The sequence below is a fragment of the Anoplopoma fimbria genome, chromosome 7 (genome assembly GCF_027596085.1).
Source record: "Anoplopoma fimbria isolate UVic2021 breed Golden Eagle Sablefish chromosome 7, Afim_UVic_2022, whole genome shotgun sequence".
NCBI lineage: Eukaryota > Metazoa > Chordata > Actinopteri > Perciformes > Anoplopomatidae > Anoplopoma > Anoplopoma fimbria.
This window is the reverse complement of record NC_072455.1, coordinates 1,475,350-1,493,161: the sequence shown is the minus strand read 5'-3', so window position 1 is coordinate 1,493,161 and position 17,812 is coordinate 1,475,350. Positions and strand designations below refer to the sequence as shown.

General features: G+C 37.9%; 2 protein-coding genes across 2 annotated transcripts; one reads left to right on the top strand and one right to left on the bottom strand.

Moving 5' to 3' along the window:
• Positions 1–2,533: 2,533 nt before the first annotated feature.
• On the bottom strand, positions 2,534–4,734 carry LOC129093412 (ladderlectin-like). The gene is made up of 7 exons (XM_054601428.1): positions 4,696–4,734; positions 4,488–4,592; positions 4,360–4,395; positions 3,661–3,770; positions 3,354–3,488; positions 3,006–3,117; positions 2,534–2,908 (listed from the first exon to the last, which is right to left on the bottom strand). Exons 2-7 carry the CDS (start codon positions 4,546–4,548, stop codon positions 2,841–2,843), a joined length of 522 nt encoding a protein of 173 aa, XP_054457403.1. The 5' UTR covers positions 4,549–4,592; positions 4,696–4,734; the 3' UTR covers positions 2,534–2,840.
• Positions 4,735–8,376: 3,642 nt separating this feature from the next.
• Positions 8,377–11,767, top strand: LOC129093824 (low affinity immunoglobulin gamma Fc region receptor II-like). The gene is made up of 6 exons (XM_054601947.1): positions 8,377–8,407; positions 9,012–9,272; positions 9,937–10,185; positions 10,899–10,949; positions 11,188–11,313; positions 11,664–11,767. Exons 1-6 carry the CDS (start codon positions 8,377–8,379, stop codon positions 11,765–11,767), a joined length of 822 nt encoding a protein of 273 aa, XP_054457922.1.
• Positions 11,768–17,812: the final 6,045 nt, after the last annotated feature.

Here is a 17,812-nt window from a genome sequence, read left to right as displayed (position 1 = left end):
AGGTACATTTTAGGCGACAATTACATTAATTACAAATAATTAATAATTATAATAAAAATATCTGCATTAAATATGCAGGTAAATAAATAAATAAAAAAACATTCAAATGAAAATCCGTGCTATAATGTCAGAGCTAAAAAATAAGTTTAGGCCGTTAAAGCAAATCTTAACAAGGTAATTATAGCAAAGTAACATCTTATATTAGCTCTTTAGGAATTCATTTTCTAAGGTCAACAACTTTTTTTTGTGAATTTTTAGCCACCTGGATTTTTTTCTAAAACTCTTCAACTCTTTTTGTCCACCAAGACAAGTCTCAACATCTGTTGGATCGATCAACATTAAATATGATATGTTCATTGTCCCAAGAGGACATGGATGATCAGACTTTACTTTTTTTTTGTTGTTGCTGGAACTCCTGATAAAGAAGAGAACTTTTATGTTGTGTTGATTTTGGCGGTTCCAGAAGCGAATAACTTCTTTCTTTCAGTGACGCAAGAGCCTGCCTGGAAACCTCCCTGACAAAGCTAAGTACGCTTACAGAGATTGTCTCTATGTTTCTACACAAGGAGCTAAACATCACACCTGAACCTCGAGAAGCATCTCTTATCTCCTCTTCCTCTGCAGCTTCACTCCGCTCAACCACAAGAGGGCACAACAGGCTTTCAGACAGACATTCAACTAAGTTCTACTGTTAACTTTATAACACAATCCATCAGATGAATACAGTCAAGTCTCTTTTATAAAATGAGAGAAAAAACATCTTCTCATTTGTCCCCTAATGAGGTTTGAACCAACCAATAAGTGAATTTACTATGAAACAATCTCCAATAGCCCTGCAGAATGGAAGGTTACTACTTAAAGAACTTCCCGACTTTCTTGTAAATTACAGGTCTATAATGAAAAAATCTAAAGCTTTTGTTAAGTCAAAATTCATTGGAATTAATTTCTTGTTGGATTTAGTGTTTCGATCAGTAGAATATTATTAGACTTAAACATAGAGTGTTGTCACCGTGCAAAACTGCTTATCTTCCACAGTTACGTTCAAAATAAATGAGTCTGGAAGAACTTGACCAAGATTTCTACACTCATATTGCTAAATGTGATCAAATAAAAACAAGACATTGGTTTCCAACTCTGCAGAAGCAATGACTAAAGAGGCGGGGCTTGGCGAATGATCAACGGCAGGGGGCTTTAAATACCGTCCCTAACAGTGTCTCTCTCTGTGGAACACTATAAAGTCTGTACTGAGTTCAGATCAGGTGAGTGACATCACCTCTGGCCTACAAACTGTTCAAATGTTTAACGAACAATTAAATTATTAATTTATTTTATATGTAAGAACATTCAGAGCCAGGAGGCAGTAATCACCAAAGATAGTTTGCTTAGACAATAATGAATAGTTAAAGTTGGAGGGTTAAAATGGTCCTTTGCTTCAGAGAGAACTGCTCTGGTTGTATAGAAGTCTATGAGAAAATGACTCTACTTCTCTCTTGATTTATTCCCTCAGTAAACATTGTAAACATGAGTTTATGGTCTCAATCTCTAGTTTCAAGTCTTCTTCAATACAGCATGATGTTCATTTAGTAAATGATGCTCCATTTAGAGTCAAACAGACCATAAAGCAGGGGATGCTTTAGGGCGGGGCTACACACTGATTGACAGGTCGACACCAGAGACGTATACGGCGTCTCTACGTCACTCCTCCTCAGTCCATATATGGTCACTTCCTGTTCACTGGTTGCAAAACAGCAAGACGGCAAGAAACAAAGATGGTGGCAGCAAAAAAACAAACTCAAAACTTCAAAACGTCTCTCGACAGACCAATGGGTGACATCACAATGACTACATTTACTTCTTATGAACAGTCTATGATAAAAGTGGACGGAGTCACCATGACGACACCCATTGCAAACTGTGGTTTTGAAGCCTTGAGTTGGGCAATATGGCTTTTTAGAAACAGATGTGAAACAAGAGGATGGAGCTAAGTACAACCAAACGCTGAATAAGTGATTCATAGGAGACCAAAATGTCATAATTAACTTTCGTGAAGTGAAAACATAAACCTTTATCAGCATCATGCTGTATTGAAGAAGACTCTAAACTAGAGGTTGAGACCATAAACTCATGTTTACAATGTTTACTGAGGGAATAAATCAAGAGAGAAGTAGAGTCATAATTTCATAGATTTCTATAAAATCTGAATTATTTTTGCTACCCTTGACGGTCACTAGAAGAATGCAGGTTAGAGGTATTTTAGCATTTGCTTCATGTTTCAGAACCTCAGGGCGTTGTGTTGCCACACTCTTGCAAACAGGAAGCTCTATGTACAACGATGATTATGTAGCATTAATGCTACTTCCTTGTTTCCGTTGGTGACACAAATCTTGACCTAAAAGGTGATTTACACATCCAAAATATTATTTTGAGGTTTACAACTTATTTTAATTACTTAAAACATGTACAATAGTATTCAGTATTATATTTATAGCAATTTAAGGACCAATATGTAAAGATGTATAAATAGATTTATGACAGACCAACTTGTTTCAATGCTTGAGCCTTTTATTCATGCATAAAGACAGAATGGTTATATATGAAGAATATATGTAAGGTTGTGCTAAAAGCATTCTTTCCATAAAACACTCAGTCTGCTATAATTAAGGCACAAGGCCTCAAAGTCAATGCAGCTCCTGTTCATGTCACTTGTCGTATCCTTTCTTAATTAGCGTTACAGCGATAGAAAAGCAAAATATAGATATGAAATACAGCCAGATGTGTTTGAGATCATGCACACAACAGTACTTTTATGGGTACTTTCTGCCTCACTCTCTGTCCAGGAATCAGATTTTCTTGGCACAGACTGATGGTTTTCGTAAGTAGCACTCCACGTCATCCCAGCACTTCTCAGCTGCAAGTAGAAAAACATAAAGGTGAGTCAGCGATTGTTACAAAAAACTAATTTTTTTTGGGGTGTTCATCCTACAAAAATCAATATGTTGTATTACCTCCATGATTGACTTGTAAACAATGCTGCCGTCCTCTGCTATTGTTAGGCTCACGATCACACCAGTTCATGTAGCGGAAAGGAGTACCATCAGTCCAGAACCATTGCTTCTCCTGGAAGAAAGGATATTTATTGAACATTACAATAAATAAAAGGGTTCAAGGGGTTTGACTTAAGAAACTTAAGATAAGCATTTAGTTGTCCCCAGAGGATCATTCCATTTGTTACAGAAAAGTAATAAAGAGCAATAAAGAGTAATACATATGTTATGAATTATGATAAAATATAATAAATATTATCTGTATTTTGTGTGCAATATTTTCAAATGATGCAATAATGAATAAAACACCTCTTGTGCATCAGAGCCTCCAACCCAGGTTTGCTTATACTCATGACTGCCGCTCAGAATCAGCCTCTGAATCTCATGGTACTCCAGGATGTTGTGAACGGATGCAAGGTTTCCTCCCATGGACTCACAGTTTTTCTACAGTACAGGAGATACAAAGATACACAGACACAGAGAGGAGAGAGGAGTTGTCAAAGAACAAAGGAAAGACAACAACAAGCCAGTTAATATGTCAAGTAACAAAATGTCTTTGTGTGAATCCAAAATGAAATGTTGTAGTAGTGACCTGAGTCAAAACCCCCAACATTACCTCAGCTTTAGCCCAAGTCAGAGGTCTTGGAAAGTAGCGGAAACAGCGACCATTGAACGGACTCCAACCTCCGGGACAAGACACGGACCTCTTGACCAGATGACTCTTTGCTGAGAAAAAAAAAAGTCAGTGGGTAATGTGGAGTCCAGTGAAAGTCTCTTCATGTAGAATGTTTATATTACTGTAGTAAATCAATTCATTTTGGTGGTACAAAGATGTACCAACACAAGGTAATATAACACAATATGATATGGCACAATGTACCATAAAATAACATGATTTAACACAAGGTAATTCAACACATTATAAGATAATATAACGTAACATAACATATTGTAACTAATGCTATTTTTCATTGCCGCCTGTTATTCTACATGATATTAAAATAGAGTATAAAACAAGTTCATATTAATGTATTAAATCAATTCATTTTGATGGTGTGAAGATGCTTTTTCATACTACACAACATAACGTAATATAACACAATATGATATACCAAAATAGATATGACCATCGTTATTTCATATTACATCGTTTATTGTTTTATAATGCTAAAATACAACATAAAACAATAACCAAATAATATCAACAGTTATAGAGATTTTATCAGATTTTATCAGGAATCTGCTGCCACAAAGTGTAAATGAAGCATCATAGCAAGATGTGGGCTATAGAAGTGAAAATCTAAAAGCTACTCACCTATTTGGTCTTTTACAGGCATTCCATCTGGAAGAACTACAAAGTTTGACATAGCAGTTATTGCCCTGGATTATTACTGTTTATTGACAATAAATTAATCTTTAACAGTTTCTATATAAGATACTCACCAGCAGCTCGAGTCAGAACCATCAGGGCACAAACAAGTGCAGACACAGTCAGCGTCTTCATGGTGAGGATGATGAGATGATGCAGATGCTGAAGATGAAGGCTACCTTTAATACAGAGACAGATATATTACTTGTACTTTTGTACAAAGAAACATACTGACTGTCAGTCCAGTAAAGTCAGAAGATGATAAGAAAGTTTGTAGCTCACCTGATACTGACGTCTGCAGATCCAGCCGTCCTCTGATGAGCTGCCCAACAAGAGGGCGACATAAATATAGCCCCTTATCTAACCATCTCTCAAAAAAAAGAGAACTGAGCACAGATGTGTGACTTTTCTCATACACAGACTCTGTAATGCTCCACTTATTCTTTTGTGTTCACTTACATGTTCATGATATGATACAACTGTTAAAAGTAGTTGATGTAATTAAAACACATGCATCAGTTGTGGGCAGTTCTTCAGGTGCAGAACACATACAGAGAATTAGAGAGGTTCCTACAGTGGTCCATTTCAAATAGATAAAATAAAAGAAATTGAGGAAAGCTTCTTCACATATGTGGTAACACTAATACATTGAACATGAGGAGTATTGTACAACAAAAACTGGTACACTCACTGGGTTTAGAGACGCTCCACATACTTCCTGGTTCAGTTTAAGATTCAAGCGAACTAAGGCCTTCAAGGATGAGTTTGCAGTATGTAAAAACCTTCTTCAGTGATACAGCGAAATTCATGCAGCAGACATACAAAGATAACTGTGATGCATGTGTTTGAATTCATATGTTGAACGAGCCTTCTGTCCATATGGATGGAACAAGAGCAACAAAGGAGGGATCCCGCTCCTAGGATTGCCAGAAGTGCAATATATGTCATGCATACATTTGGATTACATTAGTTTGTCATGTTGCTAGTTGGTTAATAAAGTTATATTAATTTATTCCTCTTTGCCTTTGAGTTACCTGGCTGCTGAATTCTCCTTCCTGGTCTAACAAAAGATGGGGCTCAGGGCGGGGCCTGATATATATGATATATAACCAGTGATGACAAACTTCTTTTGGATCAAAAGTATTCTCATCGCTTTTTCATTTTTTATTTAAAATGAGGTGATTTGTGTTGCATCAGTCAACAAACTCCTTTATTTCTGAATGACAGATGTCTGTATCATCAGGCCTAAAGCTCCAGTACTGATTCAGACTATTGTTCATCTTAACCTGCTGAATTCAGTTTGATTGAAATGAATGATACCAATTGATAACTGTAGAGTTGACATCCAGTTGTTTAATATTCTGAATTCCATGGAATGGCTGAAGAGTGTTGAACACAGAACAATTATCAGGGCAAGCTCTACTGGCCTCAAGTATAAAAGTTTAGGAGTAAAGAACAGATTGAATTACTTTCTACCAGATATCATAATGAGTGAATCTCCATATACTTTATAAAAAGCCATCTTCTAACCCTAACCCTAACCCGTCGCTGGTATATGAGGGTCAGTTTAAGCCACTCCCCCCTCCATGTAGAACTGGTTTATTAAACTGAACACATATCAAGCAGTAGTGACATGGAATTCTTTGCATGTTTTTTGTTTGTAGAAAAGCTTTAATAAGATCGATAACCTGTTTTTATATACATAATCAATTGAGGGTCCTGGTCCTGCTTTTGCACGAAGAAGTGACGTCATATTGAACAGATAGGTTCAGAATCATTCCTCCAGCTCAGTGTTTGTTGTTAGTCTCTCAGGGTGAGTATGGAAGTCAGATGTCATGTGTCATTGTGTACTGAGAAGACTTTACCAAGCTGTACCAGAAAGAAATATGGTGGTGGAGATAAAATCATAACTCTGACGAAATCACACCTCAACTTCTCTATTCTCAAAAAGATCTGAGTCAGTGAGATGCCGAGGCTGTTGGTTAATTGATAATCATCCCTGAGTCATGTCTGAAAACATAAAGTACAACAGTATTTCACAGTGAAGGGTTCTCTTTTTTGCTCTCTGTGTGCATATTGTTTGCTGAAGACAAGACCACGGTATGCAGATCATCTATATTCAATATTCTTCACAATGAACCATTGATATGCAGCAACATATTCCTGAGGTTTTGTTGTTCCTACAGTTAACTCGTAAGGTTTTGTATCATCATGACTGTACAGAGTTCAAAACCTTGTGCTAACATTCCTATTTGGAAACATGAAGGAATGCTGCACAGAAGTACTGAATAGACAACAACAAGAGACTTGTGCATGACTAAAAAGTAGAACAATAAACAATAAAATGTTAAAATAAATAGTATTTAAATAGCAATTTAACTTTAGTGTAGGAGCCTTTCCCTGGAAATATGCATCAAAGAAAGAAAAAGTTTAGCAAGGAAATACAAAAGTATAGTGAAAGATCACAAAAGTATTTGTGATAAACAACGGTGACTTTTTGGGGGTTCTGCACTTTGTTTTATTTCTGACTTATCAGGTATGAAATTTCATTTGAAAGGCAGAAATCTTTTTTCAAAGTCCTGCAACTACAGGTTAAAGTTTCTAACATATTGTATTTAAACTTGAATCATTTTCTGTTCTTATAATTATGACACACATCTGTTAACAGTTTGACCTGGAAAGCAGCAGATAAACCTACACAATGGTCATATTAGAGACTGATATAACCAGGAACTGGTCATTATGCACCATAAAGGGCTCATTTGGACAATAATGTCTGACTTACAGCTGGACTATGTAATATTAAAACAGGCAAACTATGATTCAGTCCAATGACTTCAGGGACTTTAAACACTGGTGTTGTCACAGCTCTATTTATTTAAACCACTGTGGCTTTTGGGGGTTTATGATCACAAGCGTCTGCACAAAGATGATTTGCAAATTGTTTTATTCAAGCAACATTAGAAAAGGTAAGGTAAGGTAAGATAAGATCAGCCTTTATTGATCCCAATGAGGAGTAATCCAGTTACCCAAGACAGTAAGAAGAACAACCAGTGAACCATTCAAAAATGTTTGTGTCTATGCAAACTAAATGAAATGTTGTTGAGTTAAAACGACCAACATCACCTCAGCTTCTGCCTGAGTCATGGGTCTTAGATTGTAGTGGAAACAGCAACGACTGGTGGCATGGGATCACCATTGCAATATGACACTGTCATGTTAAATGTATTGCTTTGTGTCTACATGTAAATTATTTGATACAACTTTCAAAAGTATTTTGAAACAGAGCAAATACTCGGGGAAAGCTGCGGCCCGAACACAACTACAAGTTTAATAACACAATACATAAGCTAATGGAAAAGTTCAGTTCTTTTGTTTGCAACTATTACCCAAAATCTTGTGATCCTGATGATTCAGTCCAATGACTTGAGGGATTTTAAACACTGGTGTTGTCACAGCTAAATGTATTTAAACCACTGTTTAATTTACACTGTGGCTTTAGGGAGTTTCTGATCACCAGCTGATGCACAACGCTAATATGCAAATATAGCATTTAATTCAAGCATAAGGTAAGCTTATTTCAGGGTCAGATCAGACTTCCAGTTTGGAGGTCAGGAGGTGCAGGAGTCGGCCGGAACGCCGACCCCTGCAATCAATAGTATTATGAATCGACAAACATCTACTATACAATTACAAGCATACTACCTAAGAGTAACAGACAATCACGTGGTCAGGGGAGTGTGTGTGAAGGAGGGGGAGGAGGGAGAAAAACAATATGGCTGACGTACTATTGAGTACTATTTAGATAGGTCTAAAAGTGTTCTTAAGCTGAGATGCAAAGAACATTTCCTCTGTGGTTCAAGGCTCACTCGCTCAGGTCAATACGACCACGCGGAGGTTATTATTAACCTTCAGTGTGATGCTTCTTTGTTCGGTCTGACAGTCAGTCAGCATCAAGACGGGATGGAGCTCACAGGTCTCCTCCTCACACTCTGTGAGTAACTTCTTACCTTTACTTTATTACACTTCTGAGATCCAACAGACTTTTTGTCAAGGACAAGTTCTAGTGGAGTTTTTCATATAGTAGCAACTTTATTTTGCTTTGCAGCAAGAACATATTCAATTTCAACGTTTAAACTTTAGGTTGTGTTAGTGTTACTTTCTTTTGGTGCTTACCGAATGAGAACCCAAAAAACTAAAAGCCTTGTTTTACAGAAAGCAGATGTTTTTGAATCCCTTACTTTTCTGCCTTGAAATCCCATCAATTAAGTCATTAAAATGATTTCATTATTATAAGATGAAAGCCATTCTTAAGTTTATGACATAAAGACTTACATTTTTTACCTATGGTGAAAATTCAGTGATGGCTTCATGCTATTAGGTAAGCTTTAAAGGTCTCTTAACCTTATAAACTCCATAAAACATTTATCAGAAGTTATTTATTAGTTTTAGTCTTTTTGAATTAAAGGAAAGAGGAAGGGGTCTCTGGCTAACATACTGAAAACCCTGTATTGGATTATTTCTGATTGATTGATTATTTATTTGATTCAGGATTAAGAAGAGGAAGTAAGAGGTTTGTTGTTTTGTCTTCTCTGCAGCCTCGATCACAGTCACTCCTAACAGATCTCAGTTCTTTAAGTACGAGTCTCTCTCTCTGAGCTGTGACGAGGACAGGAAGTCACCTTTATGGAGAGTGAAGGCCAAAACAGCCCGAGGCGTCTCAGAGTGTGGACGTGACTGGGGCCACCTGCGAGGGTCGACCTGCTTTATCAACGAAGCCTACATCTGGAACAGTGGAGAGTACTGGTGTGAGTCCACAACGGGAGAGACAACTCCAGCTGCCAACATCAGCATCACCGGTTAGTTCATCACTGTGGGAAGGAGGGACGGTTGTCCTCCGACCAGGAGATCAAACCCCCGATGTCTTGAAGCAGAGACCTGTCTAAAGAGTTATTAAGTAAAAATACTGTCATTCTGTATAAGGATATTTGTTTAACAGTCACAGTGACAAGCATGTTGCATTTCCTGTGACTGTTTCACAGTAAAAGTCTTCTCATACTGCTCATGTTCTAATGTTTTGTTGTTGCATCTTTGGAAACCAAGATGCATTCAGCTTAGTAACTGTAAAATATCTCATAGCACTGCCCTCTGGTTTCCAAAGCTATGAACTGCAAATGGATCCTCTGTAAATACGAATACATTTCCAATTTAAAAAAGAAATAAAAGTCCTCCTCAAAGAACAATATAATAATCAGAAATACGGAGATCAGAACAATATAGATGCAATTTTTGATGACTGAACATATACTCAGCATGCTGTACTTTAAATCAAGATGATAAAGATGTAAAATGTATAACTCTGAATGTGTACTCAAACAAACAATTTATTTAAACAATGTATGTTTTTGGAAGTCTTGCAGAGTATGGAGCCCTATTACCAAAAAGTAACACGCAAAAGCTGCACAAGTAACAAATTGTAGAGGCTTTTACTTGATAACTTTTCAATTATTTTGCATTTCCAAGGAAGTAACGTGATCCTGGAGAGTCCTGTGTTTCCTGTGATGGAGGGAGAATCTGTGACTCTGCGCTGCACAACTCAGAGCAACTCCTCAAACCTGAGGGCCAGCATCTTCATGAAGGACAGATCTCCTGTCGATGCCAGCATCACCAGGCAGATGACCATCCCGTCAGTGTCCAGGTCTGATGGAGGCCTCTACATGTGCGTGATCATCGAAGTCGGGGCGTCCACAGAGAGCTGGCTCACTGTCAGAGGTAATACAATGGTTTACATTATTACTGTGGGCTTTTTCAATATTTTCATATTTTGAAACTCATATATTTATACCTTGGCAACAGCATTACCCCAGTTAAGCGAGAGGTTTACAAATGAACAAACTTGTCTTGAAACAATTGTTAGGATCCAATATGAAAACTAAAACATTTTTTCCCCAACTTCAATCAGTCTTCCTGTTCTGATTAACAGATCCCTTCCAAATGCACTTTCAAGAAATGATGAGGGAAAAAATCTAAAGTACAAATTGTGTGCTAAAATATATCAAAAAGTTAATTTAGAGTTATGAGCCGACTGAGTCAGACAAATCATATTGGTATCTTCCAGAGGTACAGTTTTGTGTTAGCATCCCTCCACTCACCTCATTATTAGGAATTTTGAGCTAAATTAGCTTAAATTATTGACGTCAACATACGGAGTGGGTCCTCTTCAAGGAGTCCATCATGCTCCTACAGTAACCCAGAATGGACAAACCAAGCATGGCTCTAGAGAGGGACATTCCCGTTTTGGTGCAGGGCCACTAAACACGCTTGGCACTCGGGAGAAGTTTCAGTTGGTTGCAATCTGTTACCTCACCACTAGATGTCGCCAGATCATACACACTGGTGTATTAAGATAGGATTGAAAAATTGCATAAGTGGCCGTTGCACATTTTAAAGTGAATCTATGAATGAAACATGGTTTTCTTTCACAGAGAGAGAAGAGGCAGGTCGACCATCTGATGGTTTTACTGGAAACGTGACAGGTGAGCTCAGGAAACAAGGGTATTTAAAATGTGGCACAAACCAGGACTTCAGGCTGGGCGCGCCGTACCAAAGGAAAAACAATGATTTGTTTCTGCTGTCAAGACAGAAGTTATTTTGATGGACACTGTGCATGCAATGAGTGGAAACTGACGCCCAACTGTTAAACAAAGTGTCAGAAATTGACCAGTTGGGAGTCAGAATGTGTTGGTTTGTGATTTTTCCCAGTTTCACCACCAGCAGGTCCTGGTGCTCCTGCAACTCCCCTCCTGTCGGTCTCCAGACTGATGTGCCACCTGGTGGTGGGAGCTCCTTACCTGGTGTCCACCGTCTTACTGGCTCTCATATACAGAGACAGAGCGAGAGGTGAGTCCCCTTGACTGTGTGGTGGTGGAGGTAAACTGGGATTCCAGGGTGGTTACATTACATGACATTACATTACATTACAGTCATTTAGCAGACGCTTTTATCCAAAGCGACTTACAGGAAGTGTATTCAACATAGGTATTCAAGAGAACTACTAGTCACCAGAAGTCATAAGTGCATCTCCTTTCTTAAACAAGCATCTTAGAGCATTAGAGCATTGGTTAACTGGGAGATAGGGAAGAAAAATATGATTTATTTTCATTATCAGCTCCCTTTCTCATTAAACTTTAATTTTACATATTATTTTATGTTGACCACACAACTTAATCCCAACTTCTTAAATTCATCAGCAGGAAATACACCAGCCGTTACCATGGAGATGCCACGGCGCATTGACAGAGGGCAGAGATTGGCTAATGATTATGTTAATGTCTCCACTGAGCACGACCTCTGACCTGTGAACAGTCTGTGTGTTACAGTGAAGCTGCACAGTGAGGACTCATTGTTACAATGGAGGGATTTAACTATAATGTCATTATTTGTTTTATGATAAACTTCTCTTTTGTTGTTTGTCAGAAACCAGACTGGTAACTTTAGCACCTGCATGTGTTATAAACCATTTATTAATAGTTTAAACTGCTTAAAAATGCCATAACATTTTATATTTTAGGGTCACTGGAGCTGATGATGATGATGATGATGATGATGATGATGATGATGATGATGATTTTAACAATGATGAAGGTGGTGCCATGTGAATTGTTTGCTTCTACCAATAAAGCATTGATCTTTTCTTTTATTTCAGGAACATTTATTTTGTTAAACACTAACATAAGTTGTTTTAGACAGGATTTTCTCATATTACTGCTTACTGAAGTTCATGTTATTCGTTTTTTTTAGAAAACCAAACCACTCAGTTAGATTTAGGATAAACATCAAATTAAGTTTGTTAACTAAGTAAAACATAAACTAAGTGACATAAGTAATGAAAACACGTCACGGCAAAATAACTGAACAGCACTGTGGAACGCAAACAGCGGTCCTGAACACCGGTCTGCTGGTTTGAAGTCGGAGCATTTTCTCTGAATGTCTAATAACGACACTGATGGTCTGGTGACACCAGTCACTGATACAGTTATTATACAGTATTTAATATTTCATCTGCTGGCTTTTCAGCTCTTCTAAATTAGCCCAGTTTGAACCAAACAACTTTTATGCAGTCTAAACATTGTCTGTCTTTCAAAGTTTAAACTATGGTGAGACTAGGGTGCTAGCTTTCAACCTCCTAACATTATATCACAACCAATATTCTTGTCATACACATATCATTTTGTAATTTGTTTATGCATGTTTTTACTCGGCGTCATTTTGCAATGAGAAAACCAGCAAACATTCAAACTAGATAAAGGGGGCTCTCCATTAAAGCAGTTCATGTTGGTGTCCAACCTTCTGCATCTACAAACCAGAAGTAATTCAAACAGGAAGAGGAGGTTCTGACCTACATCATGTCTCAGTCGTATTTCAGTCTGATGCTCAGACAGTCAGCAGCAAAGCCATCATGGAGGTCACAGCTCTCTGCATCACACTGAGTGAGTACTGAGTCTTTGTGTCATTCTGTCAGCAGACCAATATGAACTCTGTGTGTGAAGTTCAGCTCTCTTCACGTGTCTCTCCAGTGGTGGAGGTGTTGGTGCTGCTGGTGGACCACAGTCTCTTTGCTCAGAAGGCTGGTAAGTTGGACTTAATGAATTAGCTGTTGGGCTAATATTCCTCACACTCTGTTTGTGCTTGGCAGTGTGATATTCTTCATACTCACTTTGTTTGTAGCTTAGCAACAAATGAGTTGTTTGGACCAAGGATAAGTTAAGATGTCACATATATTATAACCACAGTTCTATGAACACAGACAATGTGTCCTGCTGCTAATACTTATGTAAGGATGTATCTTCTTGTTGTAAAGGTTAAATATTTCATATTTCTCTGGGTCTCTGTCTCAGATGCAGCTCTTCCTCGCGTTCTTCCAGACAGACTGCAGTTTTTTGAATATGAGACCGTCAGTGTGGACTGTGAAGAGTTGGGTGGATTGACTGAATGGAGAGTGATGAAGAAGATCAACAGAACAAATCCAACAGGTTCTAACAGCTGGAAGTCCTCGGCACCGTCCTGCAGCATTCATCCCACCTTTAAAAGAGACAGTGGAGAGTTCTGGTGTGAGGACGCTGGAGGGAACACTAGTGACGCTGTCCACATCGCCATCACTGGTATGTTTAGCACTTTATACATCAAGAGTTTTCAAATCATTTTGATGCAAGTCAAGATATTGCTTTTGACATGTTGTATAAAAAGAAGATCTGTCCCCTCTCAGGGCGATCAACATAAACACAGTCCAAGACAAGCTATTCATACCGAGAAAGGTTTCAATCATCCATATGCTCTCTTTCTAAAACCCAAAACAATCCTCGCTTGCAGGGGAAACTACAATGTAGAAAATGACCTGGATGCAAAGATTCAAATAAATGAATTAATGAATGAATCCACCTTACATCACACACAAACAATATTTAAGATTAAGTGGAGCAAGAGCAAATAGATTTTTTTGCTTCAAAATACTTTTACATTTAAGTTGATCCTCCTTGTTATATGATCTCACTATCTTTTATTACATGCATTTTCTTTTCTATTTCCCACAAAGCATGTTCTGCTAGAAAATTCCTGTACAAATGAAGTGATAACAACTGTTACTTGCATCAATATCTTGTCATGGAGTGGACCCTGTTGTCCCTTTTCTAGTCATAGAACATATAAAATATCTTTTTCCCACACTGTTCAGCTGGTTCTGTGATCCTGGAGGTTCCTGCCCGTCCAGTGGTGGAGGGAGGCGACGTGATTCTACATTGTAAGGAGAAGACTCAGTCAAAACACATTGCTGATTTCTACAAAGACGGCTCTCACCTCGGGACACAGTATGAAAACCACCTGATCATCCGGAACGCTTCCAAGTCTGATGAAGGACTCTACAGGTGCAGCATCTCTGGAGCTGGAGAATCACCACAGAGCTGGCTGGCTGTTTCTGACCTGAGTGAAGGTGATTCATGCTTTGATGTGTTTGGATGTTGTGTTTCTCTTTAGGTTCTAGACGGATGATATAAACATGTTTAATAGCTCTCTTTCCAGCAGCAGAAGAGGAGACTGGTCCTCCCGTCTTCAGCCTCCAGCTGTGGGTTGTTGTCGGTGTGTTAGTGGGGGCTCTGCTGCTGTTGGTGACGGGACTACTTCTCTGTAGGAAACACGGAGGTACTGTCTCCTAGAAATCACATTTACATTTCACTTCAATAAATGACTTCATCATGGTTTTACATCTCTGCTCTTCATCCTCCATCATCTTCAGTGCCATTTCTAAAACACTGGAGTATGTGCTGCTCATTTAGGCATGGGGGGGATCTTGGTTTTGGATAAAATACAGCGTCACAGAAAACATCTGTTTCCCGTTTTTTTATGATTCAGGCTCAGGAGAGGAAAGCGTTGATCCACACCATGAAACATATGCTGTTGTCAAAAAGACGGAGAGGAAGAAGAAAGGTAGATTATTTTGTATTGCTTTTATTTCCAAGTGTGTGCAATATCTTCAGATTTAGGTGATATATTTTGTCATATAAACTGTCTATATAATGTTGTAGGTGCACATGTACAATACATTTAACCCCATTTAATGATCATAAAAAAGCCTGACAATGTCAAGTGAAAACAGTGTGAAGAACTGTCTTCTTCTTTGGTGTTTCAGTGTCCTGTGGTCACAATGCGGGGGATCCAGACCTTGTCACATATGCTGTCGTTAAAAAACAAAAGAAGAAGAAAGGTAGTTATATCATGGTACTTCTGCTTCACTTTCACTTCCTTGTAAGAACGAGGCTGTAGCCAGTCTGTGGTGCCACATGTGTTGTGTCAAGTTGTATCAAATGCTACAAAAATATCCACCTCCATATATATTGATATTTGTAATTAAAAGTTGAACTTTCGAACTTCACCAGCCAGCAAATTATTTGTGGTCGTGAGTAAGTGTCACATTAGTGTTTGGATGAATTGGTTTCAGAAATGTCTGCAGAAGAAGAACTGATCCTTTCAGTTATAAGCCACAATGAGAAAATGTTTACAGGCTGAGATATTGAATAGTGAATCAGTAAAAGCTTTATTTGTTTCTACAAACAAGAGCATGTCGGCAGCAGGTCAAACCAGGTCACTAGAAGATGGAAAGTTAATAAAAAAAAAAACTTTTAAGAGATACAGAGTGCTTCAAATATGAAACAAGCAGCATCAGACAAAATATAGTTATGCAAAACCTTTTTCAAATAATTCAATAAATAATCGATAAATTCTGAATATTTCCACATTTGTATCCCACACAGACACAAAACCATGTCTACCAGAAGAGAGTGTCATCTATTCTTCCCTCCACTATAGGTAAGACTGATGTCCTCTAATATCATAGTTTATATACAGTGACAATATGAGCAAGCATTAACTAAAACAATGACAACAACAACTAATCTGCCATCCTATTGGCAACGTACCTTACCAGCAACACAAAGACGCCAGTAATCAATTCACATAACGCAAAAAAGCAATCAGTGTGTGTGTTTTTCAGTGAAATATCTCATCATCTTTTTGTAGAAATAGATTAAATGGTGTTCAGATATTATGTTTGTTTTTTTCAATGATTTTAATCATGATGATGAATGACTTGGTTAATGACCAAATACCAGCACAACTATTGACAAATGTCTGTACATCATTTTAAATTTATCAAAATTAGCATTTTGAAAAATGGGGACCAAATGCGTTGTCACTTGAGCATTTTCTACATTTTAAATGTCCTGCACAGCATGTAGTTTTCTTTCCATTATCAGATGGGTCCTTTTTAAACATAAAACTTTTTTTCTTCCTGTGTTCTTTACAGGCAACCTGCACCTGTCTGACGGACAGAGATGGTCTGTTCAAAGAAAGTCAGACAGTCACATGCAGAAATGTTTGTTGTCTGAATAAGTGAAGAGCATCAGTTTGTTTTAAGTTATTTTTTTATAATTTTAATTTCAAGTTTTTCTTTAGAAAACATCAGATAAAAGAGCATTGAATCTTTTTGTGATTTGAAGACTTTTTAATCAAATTTCTGGCTTTTAAAGGCTTTATGGAAAGAAATTGAAAATGTGTGTAAAACAAGTTGAAGGAAAGAGTTCACATGGGTGGATGAAACAATTTAAAGTAGTCACGCTGTTTACAGCAGTGGAAGTAGTCGCGTGGGTCATCGTCCTCCTCGGCTTTTTATTTGGGGTCTTTGACTTGGTCACGTAGAGACTGTGTATTTTACAAGTGAGCGGTTTATTAGAGAGTAACAGTTTGACCACGTTGTTCTTTCTGATCTGTTCACACGTCTGAGGAGCTGCTGCTGCTTTTAAATACACTGGCTGTGGTCACCATGCTGTTAGGGCAGAGCAGAAACAGACACACTGACTTTACAGACACATTTAGAAGACGTTCCATTAACATACTAGAAGCCACGGCGTCCTGCACGTGGTCTCTCAGCAAGCCAGACTTTCCATCATGTTTCAACCCACACTTTGAAAAAACATTCACGGGACAGTTTCAAACTTGTGCTGATATGTTTGTTTGGGAAAATGTCCTCCACCTTTGTTTGAAAACCTTTACAGTAATCATGGAAATACGATATTATGCCCTATAATTTGATTACTTGATGTAATGAATACTGTCCATTCGTCTGGTTGTTCCCCAGACTTAGCGAGGTAGTGGTTTGTGCTAGTTAGAATCTATGAACCGGACCATGGGATAGTGACATTACGCTCCACCAGAAGGACATTGTGTTACCTTTAGCCGTGCTCATGCAAGGATAACTTCAAGAACACATGTGAAGGAAGCAGCAATTACAACTAAAATTAAAATAAATAAAAAACAAATTAGAAAAACTCAATGCTCTACTTTCACTTTGTCATTTTTGAGCTTCATATTTATATTTCTCTCTCCCCTCCACACTAATAATGTATAACTTATTCAAACCTTTCATTGCATCAACACCAAAAATACCAAAGGAAGAGGAGGTTCTCCCCTACGTCACACACTGTCTGTATTCAGTCATGTGACATCATGGAGGTCACAGTGAGTACTGAGTCCGTCTTCCTGTTCCTGATAAAGATTTCAAAACAAAGTACGAAAGCTGAATTTAGGAGCTTTTAAGCAGTATGTTTAATCATTTTAGAGTCATACAACCGTAGAAATTCTGCAACTTACATGCATTTGTGATTGTGTACTGTTTATTGGAGCTGCTATTGACTATTTGTTGTAAAGTCAAAACTAAGTATATGCTCCATGAATTGTTGTTTTCATCAACACCTGGGAGGAAGGTCATGTGATCAGGGGGTTTGTGCGCACGCCAGAGAATGACGTAATCACGGTCGTTTTAAGATGCAGAGAACAGGAGATCTTCAAAATC